At 35.4% G+C, this 12,773-nt stretch overlaps 1 protein-coding gene across 1 annotated transcript in view; it reads left to right on the top strand.

Moving 5' to 3' along the window:
- CSMD1 (CUB and Sushi multiple domains 1) overlaps positions 1-12,773 on the top strand; it is a 2,093,507-nt gene that overhangs the window by 1,386,489 nt on the left and 694,245 nt on the right. Inside the window, exon 8 of the mRNA XM_058288018.2 lies at positions 7,276-7,363. Within this exon, the coding sequence (XP_058144001.1) occupies positions 7,276-7,363 (88 nt within the window). The remainder of the gene's footprint in view (positions 1-7,275; positions 7,364-12,773) is intronic.

Below are 12,773 nucleotides of genomic sequence, written 5' to 3'. Positions count from 1 at the left end.
AATGGTAGTTGCTGAAGGCTGAAATTTAGATGGGGTCTGTATTGAGTCTCTCCTTCGATGCTTAGCCTAGTTTATATTGAACCTATAAATCAAACTGTAGCTTGGTTCTTCTCAGGACTTTTCATGTATCTTTCTGTGGGTATGTGTGGTAGCTTCAAGGATTTCCCTAATGAGAATGTTCCTATATGTCCTATTTTCCCTTCAAAAAAGAGTTTCTTTTCAGCTCCTCCTCCTGGACCCCAGGCACTGTGTTTTATGTCTCAAACTCAGGAGGCTGTGGTTTTCCCAGTTCTGTTATACCTCCCTGTCTTGTTTCTGTACTCCAGGTAAACTTCAGGGAAAGCAAACCAAAGAAGTGCCTTGAGTCCATCTTCTAGGAAGTGGTTTGGAGCAGACATAGAAACACACTTTGTGTGTGCTACTCTAGACACCAGGTCCCACATGGGGAATGTAAACTGCCATGCTAGAAGCATCGCCACTGAGCTCCGCTCAGCCTTGCAGCCTGCTGTGCCCTGCCAGAGAATGGGGTGGGCCCAGGACAGATGAAAGCATCCCACAGGTTTCCTACCTCTTTTAGGTTTTCATTTCCTTGATTCAGTACTCACTTTGTTGTAGTCTATCCTCAGTCATTTTCTGTCAATTTTGGAAAATTGTTTCTGCCATATTTAACTTGTTTTTTGATGTTTCTGAGAGGGAGTATTCACCACGAATGTTTACACTGCCCTCTTGCTGAAGTCACTCCCCATCTGTCTATTCTTAACCATGCAATGTTCAAGCCACTTCAAACTCAGTGGTAGTCTGGCTACCACTTTTACTTTTTATTCCTTTATTTATATTCCCTTTTGCTTTGAATCACTTTCATTAAAAGTTATATTCTTTTGGTTATGAGAAACACATAAGGGAAAGGGGGAAAGGGCTCATCTTAGGATACATCTGTACTAGCACTAGAAAGCCATAAAGAACTTGACTCTAGGGGCTGGTTACTTTTGTGTGTTGTGGTCATGAGCAGTGTGCTCTCTAGAGGCAGGTGGGCTTCCTTCTGCTTGGCAGTTCTGCTTTCCTCCCAGAAATAGCTCGTGTCTGAGTTTCCTCCATTTTGAACAGGGGTACTATATTCCAGAGCTGCTGTGACTTTTGCTTATCTGTTGACTTACTATGACTCTTTTTATTTTTTTAATTTTTACCTGTTTAAATTATCTTTTTTAAAAAAAGATACATAGATGACAAAAAATGTTACATAAAAAATATAATAGATTCACTTATACCTCACTCCCCACCCCCACCCCCACTCCTTCCACATCAACAACCTCTTTCAGCATTGTGGCACATTCCTTGTATTTGGTGAATGCATTTTGGAGCACTGCTGCACCGCATGGATTATAGTTTACATTGTAGTTTACAGTCTCCCCCAGTCCATTCGGTGGGTTATGACAGGATATGTAATGTCCAGCATTTGTCCCTGCAATATCATTTAGGACAACTCCAAGTTCCAAAAATGCCCCATATCACATCTCTTCTTCCCTCTCCCTGCCCTCAGCAACTACCGTGGCCACTGTCTCCACATCAATGATAACAATTTCTTCCATTGCTAGAGTCACAGTGGTTCAATAGTAGAATACCAGTAAGTCCACTCTAATCCATATTTTATTCCTCCATCCTATGGACCCTGTGATGGTGATGTCCATTCCACCTCTAAATCGAGAGGGGGCTTAGATCCCACATGGTTGATGGATGCAATTCTCCTGCTTGCAGTTGTAGGCACTCTTGGTTCCCTGGTGTGGTGGTTGGCCATCTTCACCTTCCTGCTAGCTGACCTGGGGAAGTTCAATGACCTTCTCAGCTACAGCTTGTAACTCCTACTGGTTCATATCTTTTGTCCATCATTACTAAAATTTTTAGAAAAGGAAAATAATAAGGCCCTGAACATATAATTTTACAACACTCAAATACATATAAGCTGCTGGTCAATGGAAACAACCTGCTTTGAGGTGAAATGCCCACCCTTGACCCAAATTTTAGTAGATAAGGAAGCTGGGTAAAGTTGTTAGTAAAGCCCGTGTGTTGGGCAGGGATGTTTCACAGAGAAAGTATGTGGGCTGGAAGGCAGGATGGAATAGAGCTGGAAAGACAGCAGGTTTCAATGCTTTGGATACCAGACATGTAGTGTGGTCTTTATTTAGGGTACAAAAAGTCATTAAGAATTGACTTTTTTAAGAATGTAATTGAGGTTTCAGACATTAGAAGCCAAAGTATATTTTAAAGGAATTAATTACTGTAAGTTAGAAGATAGTTTAATTAAGGCCTTGATGGTAGAGTTGGAGATGAGAACATGGGTGAAATTCAGATGTAAAAGTTGTAATATGCATTTAATTACTAGGGTGTTTTACAAGTCAGCAAATTAACGTATGTAGGGAGAGCAGAGAGAGGGGCCAGACAAAAATATCCTTACCATGGCACTGTAATAAATTAAACACTTGGAAATTTTACCACTTGACTCTCATACAAGGGCTCCAAGTTCTGCAAGTCCAGTTGGTTATGAGGTGTTTCACTGTCAATCCATTAATATCAAATATTAAACAATATCAAAACAATACATTTTTGTGGAGCGGATGTGGCTAATGCAGTTGAGTGCCTGCTTCCCACATGTGAGGTCTAGGGTTCAGCCCCACGTGCCTCCTAGGAACAAATAAACAAACAAGTAAACAAATGAAAAAAACAACTCATGGGAACCGATGTGGCTCAGTGGTTGAGCACTGGTTCCCCACATACGAGATCCCAGGTTCAATCCCTAGTCCCGGAAAAAAAATAATACATTTTTGACAACTTATTTCTGTGCAAACTACCCCCTTTCAAGTCTCTGATATTACACAAATAATAAGAATTTGTCATTCAAATATTAATAGTTCTTGTTCTATATATTTCTAAAGAATTTGTAGATATATCTTTAGTTTTCTGGGGTTCAAATGAACTACTAGTAGAGATTGTACAAATACTCTGTAGAATGAAATAAGTATCTAAAATTATGTTATGCAGGTATAAATGTCCTATGTAAGGCTCTAAGTTGAAATAATTCTATTTCGACTATTCTATTATAGATAAGTGAAAGAAATTCTTACAATAGCAAAGTGTTGTTACCATTGAAATTATTATCTCGTCTAGGTATTTGTTTTTGAAGAAGAGGTAATTGGATAGGTTTCATCCTTGCTGAAATAAAATTTCTTGCAAATCAAAACCAGAAAATGCCTTTTAAAAGTAGATATTGCTTTTCATTTCAGTAAGGAAGTACTGAGTCTACAAAAATTTGAAAGAAAAACAGTGTCAATGTTGACTTCTATCAAACTGATTATAGCAGGAAGTTCACAGGTTCCTCCAAACACATCTACCTGGAGAGGGTTGTCTATCATTTAAAGGTCACCGATAGAGCAGGGATATTGCTGCTAAGGAATTTCAACCAGGATGTGGTCTGTGTAACAACACATGCTTTATTGTTATGCACCTAAAAGCACGACACCTTGCTGAAGGTTTAAAATGGTTAGAGTTTGTCTGAAAATTGATCAAGCTTAAACCTGTCTTGGGATTGCTAAAGAAATAATTATCAATAATAAAAATATACAGCAACAATAAATTAAAAGAGCAAGTACTTTAAAATGTGTGAATTTATTCAGGATTCTCTGATTTTGGATTTTTATTCCAAAATGAATCAAACCAAATTTGAATTCACCTAGCTCGTATCATGAAGTCTTACATTTAGATGTACTATTTTGGCCAATCACAGATCTGATTCTTCAGAGGTGATTTATGTCCTCATGTGGAAAGCCTGTTAGGATGGCCTTTTTATTGTATGAAAACTGCCACCGGACGTGTTTGAACAAAGCTGATTTAAACCATACGGTTTCCCTTGTATGTGTTTTGGTATACAGATGAAAACACATTTTACTGTGTTTTTTGGTACTCAGGATCTTTTTATTTTTAAAGACATTTTATATAAAAAAAAAAATCATTTTGAAAGAAATAAAAATATTATTATTTTATAAAACCTCCTTTTAGTTTACAAAGCCTTTTCCTATATAATGCCTCCTTAGCTCATTGCAGATAGGGTAGGGCAATATGTCTGGCTTTTGATGTCAATTAGTTCATGACTCTGGCCTCAATTTTTTTGTCCTGTAAACTGGGTCCAATATCATCACCTCATAGAGTAATTGTACAGGTGAAGTTTAAAAACAAACTGTTAACTTTACTTGGAGTTTCTAGCAAGTAGTATAGCTTAATTTTATATCACCCTCTTTCTAATTATAATATGATTATTTAGCACTTCACTTCTAAGTATTTCCCTTTATTTCACCATGGTAAATCTTATCTCCACAAATTTGGCTGTAATCTCCTTTACCTTTGAAGAATCTGCTGTTACTAAATTTGTATCCCTACTTGCCTCCTTCATTGTAGCCTCTACTCTAGATGGATAGCTTATTCTAAATAAATATATGTTGAATTTTAATTGGCAATCACAGACATGTCCTGAAAGAGCAAGATAATTTGATGGGAGACGCTTATTCCTTCCTGCCCTGCACACATCATAGACATCTTGTGAAGACCTAATGAGATGTTGCAAATCAGTCCTGCTTTGAAAAAAAGTCATTTAAAAGATAACATTAATGTAATTTGCACATTTTAAATAAAAATCCATTCGCAGTCTTTTACAAACTGTCTAATTTGTATCTGATCATCCACTTGCATAATTTTACGTCTTGCTCCAGTATTAGCTAATGATATGTGATGAGTCTATCTTTTGAATATTTTCAGTTTTGATTTTTATCTCCAAGGTTTTGATTAAAATTTAATTTATTTATTAATATCTATGGCATGTACCCTGTGATATTTGAGAAGATTTATTACAAAAAATTAGAGTTAAAATGATGCTAAGCCCAGTAATTTTTCTCCTTGGAAATATTTATCTGGGGCACTAGGGATCCTGCTTGAAGAAGATTGACTTCCATGACTCTTTCCCGTTTTAAAGATTTAGTTTTCAGTGAAATTAGTAACTCTTGATGCTGATAGACTAGGTAGTTGGGATTTATGGAGTTTATTGTTTGATTACCCATAGCCTGCTTGTCACCAGTCTTTTTCTTTCACCTTGTGCCATTAAAGGCCTATCTCTGTTTCAGAAACTCAGCCGTATTTTACATTTAATCTCTCATCACTTTTCTGTTCTCTTCTGCCATCTGCTATCCACTCAGGCTTATCTAATTCATACTGTGCTTCCACAGCATTTCAACTAAGTGCCCTTTCTTTAGTCAGGAAGCTATTTTGGCATTATCTTTAAAGAGATGGAGTGCTGTTTTTATATTACTTGAATGGGAACCTCCAGTTTCTCCCAATCTATTCTACTGCTATTCCATGGGGAAAAAAATAGAAAAAAAAAAAAAAAGTAGTAGAACCTCTTTAAGTGTTTTGTTTTAGAAAAATTACTCTTAAATTATGCTGTTTCCAATGAAAACAATGAAAGTCATTCACCCTTGATAGAGCTGTCCTTATATGACACAGCAATAAGTATTTGCTTGAGGGATTATAAGAAACATTTAGCTGGTGATGGCAGTAAAAATATGGTGGAAGTACTATTCTGCATTGAAGTTAAAAATTATTAAAAGCAGATATATTTAGTAGCTACATCTTTACTTCTTAATTCTTTAACTCCTACTAATAGACCACTGCCTACCTATTGGGAAACGTCCTAACACATAATACACACTATGAAATCATCAGGGTTGTAGGAAAAATTAGAACCATTGTAATGATGGAAGTTGATATGCTGGTAGGTCACAGATTTATGACTCACTGGATTACTTTTAAGTGATACTGGGAAAGTTGTTTAGGAAAGGAAATGTTGAAATCCAATTAATTTCTTACATCATATAGAAAAATTGTTTTTAGATGATAGAAAAAAACAATGAAAAATATATAAAAATTTATAAGAAATATAGATTAACCAATTTTGAATGGTGACATGCTTTTAAAGAATAGAATTATTTATATATTCCAGAACAACTTGTATTTAATGAAAGGTTATATCCATATCCCAATTTCATCTTAATTCAGCAATTAGCAACTAAATCTTGCTATAATTACTGGTGCTATTTTTTTGTATGCATGGTTTCATACTAGTTGCACTAGGAGCTCATCTTCCCAAGCATTTTGTGTTTTCATTTAATGAAGTCATTAAAAAGATATGTTAAGACATTTATACCTATAAGTAAGTCATGCTTTTCAGTTTCAGTTAGTAAAATCTCTGATTCAAACTGCCTTAGATTTTAAGAAATATATGAATCATCCAACATAATTTTCAGAGGTAGGGTAAGGTCGACAGTTGGTCAATTGTCTTTCTCAACAATGTTAACAAAGGTCCAAGTTCTTACATCTTTTTCTATTCTACCCATAGTGTTTCCTCTATCCCCTGATGTAGCAGAATGCTTATAAAAGTTCCATGTTCTTTTTCCAGACACAGTAAGATCCAGAGTAAAAGATATGTGATTTTCATTCAGAACCTAGATCTTTACAGAAATATTCTTACAGACTTTATCTCATGTCTTACTGGTCTGAATTGGGTCAAAGTCTACTATTGAATCAAATACTGAATAAAAAGTATGTTTTCATTGGCTCAGAAAAAATCATAGTTGACGGAATGGATGTTGAAGTGGAAATTATTCTGTGATGGAGCAACATTCCAAAAAGAAGAAAATCTCTTTGTGGAATAGATTCAGGAAATACAATAGCACAGTAGTACAAAGAGACCATTACATTTTCTTTAGTTCAATGATTAGCATTTTCAAAGTTTAAATATTAGGTAATTTTATCTAAAATAGCTCTTGAATAGATCTTAATATATAATACATTTTCATTGCCATTCAGGGGGAATGACTGAAGGCTTTCTTCTGTATAAATTTAGGCATTATAAAAATTTTCTCATCATGTGATTAATTGTAACCTGACATAAAGGTTGTCATACAGAATAGATGAAGTTTTCATTAAATTTAGACCTGTTTAATAGAGGAGAGGGTTCTAAACATAAAAGTTGGCATCCTTGCACGGCATAAGAAGTGTCTGATTTTCAGGTATAAGAATAAAGATTTATTTTAATTGTAAGTAAACTATCTTAATTCTTAAAGAAAACACATTTTTTAAGCCATTACCATTTCAGAATGTAATCTGCCTAATAACTTTTTATCTCTAGGTATATTCCTAATCGCTACATGACATTATAATTTTTTTTCTCTATTATAGTGAGCCAAGGAGGTGTTGCTTTGGTGTCTGATATGTGTCCAGATCCTGGAATTCCAGAAAATGGTAGAAGAACAGGCTCTGACTTCAGGTAAGAGATTAAATAATGGTTTGCAAAGCACAATATTTTCCAACACATGTAAATTTTCAGCTTATCATTTCTGTTTCACTGTTTTGTCCTTTTAATTTAAAAGTACAACTTCTCAATTATTATACAGGTATTAATTTTAGAGTTATTACCTTTCACATGTGTGCCAAAATTAAACATTCAAATCTCAAAGTATGTAATCAAAACTTGCCGTCTTTTTTTTTTAAGGATCTTTAATCTATTTTCATTTACATATTCTATTGCTTTTTAATTAATGTTCAATGGAATAAGTGGGCCAAAAGTTTTAATATAGCCTCATAATTATTTCATTAAATAAACTTTAAAATGATGACGTTAGTGGCAGCCAGTATAATTTATCTCAAAGAAAGCTACGACTCATTTTACTTGGATCTGATTAACTGAAGATTGCTTTCCAGTTGTTACATTGCGAGTGCAGGAGTGATTATTATAGTGCTATTACTTCAGTTATTTTCATTTTTTCAATTAGTTCAAAGAGCTTAACATATGCCATCTTACAAAATACACATTGGCATTAGGAGTAGTTGTAAAATCAAAGAGTAAAGAAGAGCAGCACACTTGTTTTTCCTTGGGATCGCTACATTTTTGCGAGGACTAAAACAACAACAATGTATAAAGAATTTAGGCTGCTGAGGCCAACTGAGAAATGAAGGTAATAGTGATGCGGTTAGAATGGGAAGAAGGAATGCTATTCAGGGAAATGGGAGCGATGGTGATGTTAAAAAATGGATAGAAAAAGGATCAAAACCTAAAAAGGAGGAGCAGGTCTAGCCCAGGAGTTGAGTGCCTGCTTCCCAGGCACAAGGACCTGGGTTCAATCCCTGGTAGCTCCTTTAAAAATAAAACAACAAAAAATAGTCAAATATGTCTCTCACATGGCAGGATAAAGCAAGCAGCTCTCTTTCTCTGTGTCTTTGCGTGTTTCTCCCATTTATAAAGGAATCCAGCAAGAGGGCTGAGACCCAGCCTGGGTCACGCCTCACTGAAGTACGTACTCTAATCCAGGAGCTCTTAACAAGGGGTCCGTGAGCTTGAATTGAAATTCAAAAAAGCATTATTCTTGTGGGGCTCTGTTGGTGTGGGTGTGATATATTTATTAAATACTGCACAGAATAGTGTGGACTTAGTATGGGATCTGGGGTTTGCACCTGACTGGCAAAGGGTTCTGTGGAACAAAAAAGGTTAAGAATCCCTGCTCTAATCAAAGGCCTCCAGTGGAATTGCATCCAATCAAAGGGTCCCACACCCACAGGAAAGAATTAACCCAAGAACAGGATCTTTTCAGGGATTCACAAAAAGCTTTAAACTGTCATGATTATTTTCTTTCTTCTGCTTGCTCTGAGTTTCATTTGATCTTTTTTAGTTTCTTCAGGCTGAAGTTAAGGTGTGTGATTTAAGACCTTTCTTTTTTTAAGGTAGCTGTTTAGTTCTATAAATTTCCTTTTAAGAGCTTTAACTCTACATCACAATTTTTGATATGTTATATTATCATTTTCATAATCCCTTATTGCCTTGTGAGTACTTCTTTGATCCATGAGTTATTTAGAAATGTGTTATTTGTTTTCCAAATATTTTGGGATTTTCCAAGACTTCTTGTAGTCACAGAACAAACAGTGTATGATCTGAGTCCTTTTAAATTTAATGAAGTTGCTTTATGGTCTAGAATATGGTCTTTCCTGGCAAGTTTTCCACGTGCCTAGAAATGAATGTATATTCTGTTGCTGGGTGAGTGATAAATGTCAGTTAGGCCAAGATAGTTGAGAGTGTCACTCAAGTGCTTGATACTCTTACTGATTTTCTGAACACGTATCTTTTTTGGGAGAAGGATAATGAAGTCTCCTCCTACAATTATGGCTATGTCTATTTCTCACTAAAATTTTATCTGTTCTATTTCAGATAGTTTGGAACTCTGTTATTAGATATATAAAAGTTTGGAATTTCTATATCTTCCTAATGAATCTTTGACATTATGAAATGACTGTCTTTGTTCTTGATAATATGTTTTTGCTCTGAAATCTACCCCGGTCTTATATTAATATAGCCACTACTGTTTTCTTTTGATTATTGTTTGTATGATAATGATATCTACATGGATTCTTATATATGTTTCCATTTTCATCTATTGCAATATGTTGTTTTGCTTAAAGTATGAAAAAAATCCAATCTCACATTGAAACATGAAGGAGTATTTAATAATCTTTTCAAATAACCTGAGCGTATCTTCCTTGATACTATAACAAAAATTATCAAGTGTTATTTTTTTCAAGGTTAGTTGTCAGGTAGAATATAAAACCATAACAGTAAACATTTTCCCCTTTTCACATTAAAATCCATTGGTCTAGTTCCCATTTTGATTAACCATTATATATATGCATGATTTTGTACCATCAGCATTGGTTATTTGGCAAAATCAACTAAGTTATAAATTCTTCCAAATGTTGAAACATTTCATTATACAATATCAAAATACCAAATTTGCTGATATCACTACTTGACTCATTGGAAAAAAAGTAAGTATTGTTAAACTCTCAAGCTCGAGAAGGCAGATAGAATTTTCCAAAAATTTAATTTTTTTACAACTAGAATTTCATCATTGGCAAGACATTTTGGCAGTTATTTTCCAAGAAGAGAAAAGTTCATTTATTCATTTCTGAGAAAATGTCTGACAAATACTTGAACATTAGTAATCATTGTTTGTCACTTTTCTTTCAAGTTAAAATGTATTCTTTGGGGGGGGGGAGGGTGGGGGGGGAGAAAACAAGTAGTTCAGCTCACATTTAAAAAAAAATTACATGCATGCTTTTCCTCAAGACAACTCTAATGCTTCCAGACACACTAAAGGTTTGTTATATTTTCAAGCGTTAAGACTTAATAACATTAATAATCATTACTGCTTCATCAAGAATGTACTTATGGTACTGGCTTTGCTCCCCTGCAAGGGCATGGTACCACTGCCTTTATTTATGCTAAGACCCCATCAGTTTTGTGCAGAATGTCATTTGCACCATCAGTGGAAATGGCAACACGATGAAATATGCATACAACAGCTTAGTATTCTATTACGTAAATAGTTTGTGCTTACACATCCTATGAAATGGTCTCACTAACTCCCTCCAGAGATCTGTGAGTCATACCTTGAGAAGAGGTGCACCAAGTTGGTTCTGTCCAGCATAAAAATATGCTGTTGAAGTTATGCAAAGAAAGAACACATAAAGAAACAGTCTATTCAGATATTTGCTACATTGCAAATAAAGTAATACAGAATGTTACCAGTACTACTAGTTCAGTATTGTGCAGCAATTGTGGGCCTCAGATGTGCAGGACTTATGTTTGTTCATCAACTGCCTTCTCTATTATCCATGCAATGGAAGAACCCAAGAGTGTGTTCTTATGTAAACTAGTAGAACACAGCCATGTGAAATAGCCTGTGGTCATTAAAGTATATGACATGTGAACCTGCCTGGACTATAAATTCAAAGTAAATGTTAATGATTTAATCAGAGGGAGTGACACTCCTAATTGTTTAAAGTCATTTTAAGATTGTTTTTAACAAAAGGCAATTCTGTTTTTTCTGAATTCAAAATTCATGGTCAACCATATCAAAATACGTTGACAAAATAAGATGGAATTCATTTGTACTTAGCACTGTAATTATGTGTAACTTGGTGTTGTTTCTTTTCTAAAAGAGTTCACTTTATTATGTTGGCAAAATATTCCTTAGTTGATTTTATTTATATTATTAACATTATTTTATTATGCCTTTGGAAACCCTTTTTTTCTAAAGACAATCTAAATATTAATTCCAGCATTATCTATAAAGATACTAAATAAATGGAGTCTAAATTATACAGCTGTCTTATTTGAATTCAGGTCAGTTCTGGGACAATTTTCTTTACCATGGGCCACTGTCTAAAAGACAAAGCATATTCATTAGAATGAATATTTATAAATAAGATTGATGGGAAAGTTCAGATACCAGTATGTGTGGGAGGGAGCTGTGATAGGGAGAGTTTACGGATGAAAACTGTCAACTATTGTTCATCTCTTTCCTGTGCAAGATTGTATATATACCCATATCCAGGCAGAATCAATTATCCTCATTTTTATAAATGTGACTGTGTTAGTTTTCTGATTGCTAATGCAAATACCATTCAGTGACTTGGCTTAAACAACAGGAATTTATTGGCTTACAGTTTTGAAACTAGGAGAAGTTTACAATTGAGTTCTCAGCCGTGCAGCTTTTTCTCCCGGAAGGCTGTGGTTCTAGGGCTGACTGCTGGTGATTCTTGGTCTTTGGCTTGCACATGACAATGTCTGTGGAGGCCTCATCTGGCTTCTCTGGGTTTCATTGACCTCAGTTGCTGACTGTTCTCTCTGGCTTTCTCTCTGGGACCTTCCTGGTTCAGCTGGACCACTTCCTAACTGAAGTAACCTCATCAAAGGGTTCAGTTTATGAGTTCAGACCCATCCAGAATGGATTAAGCTTAGGAATATGTTTTTCTCAGGTACATAGTTCCGAGCCACCACAATGACTACAAGATGCATAATGTTGACATAACTAGATATCATATCTAGTCAGAGCCAGGACTGGGATTTGAAACTGGATCTTATTAACTTCAAACTCCTTGTTGACTACAATGCTTCATAATACGGCTAATTATATGACTGAATCTTTCACACTTATTGTGGAGGACCATGGGATAATGCTGTGGACTTCACCAAGCAGTCAGGCAACAAGTCAAGATATGGTTGAAATCCACCCTTGACTCCAGGATTCTAAGTCTTTCACCTACGCATGGGGTTTCATATGCTCAGTAGAAGGGACGTCAATTGAGTCTAATTGAATAATTGCTGAGAAAGGGGTGCCACTTTCTAATTTTCACAAAGGAGCCACCCAGACTAGAAGTAGCTGTGCTACACAGTGTTATTGATTCTAATCCTAAAATTTATCCTTTCAAATATTGTTTATCACATTTCATAGATGCCGACACTGAATTTAGGGGGCTCCCTGCTTTATTCCAAACTTGGGCTCCTCCTTTGCTTCTTCTTTCCTTCTCCTCCTTATTGCCTCTTCCACTGCCCTTCATGACAGCTCTGTTTTACAACAATTCTGATTTTATAAAAGCTACAAAATCTATTCTAAAACTCTCTTCTTCAGAGAGACAATAGCTGCTACACTCTTCCCTTTCTTTTTTAAATCTTACAGTCCTAATCATGTACGTTTGTCCTGCCTGCCACCCTACAGCACCCATGACAATTGTTTTAACTGGCAATTCTCCCACCAGTACAGAGGAACAGTCTGATGTAGAAACAGATGATGTAGAAACAGATGAGTAGCTTCCAATTAAGAAGCTCTAACAAATGTGCTGTGATT

This window comes from Dasypus novemcinctus, chromosome 25 (genome assembly GCF_030445035.2).
Source record: "Dasypus novemcinctus isolate mDasNov1 chromosome 25, mDasNov1.1.hap2, whole genome shotgun sequence".
Lineage (NCBI taxonomy): Eukaryota > Metazoa > Chordata > Mammalia > Cingulata > Dasypodidae > Dasypus > Dasypus novemcinctus.
Note: the sequence above shows the minus strand (reverse complement) of the source record. Positions and strands in the feature narration are given on the sequence as shown.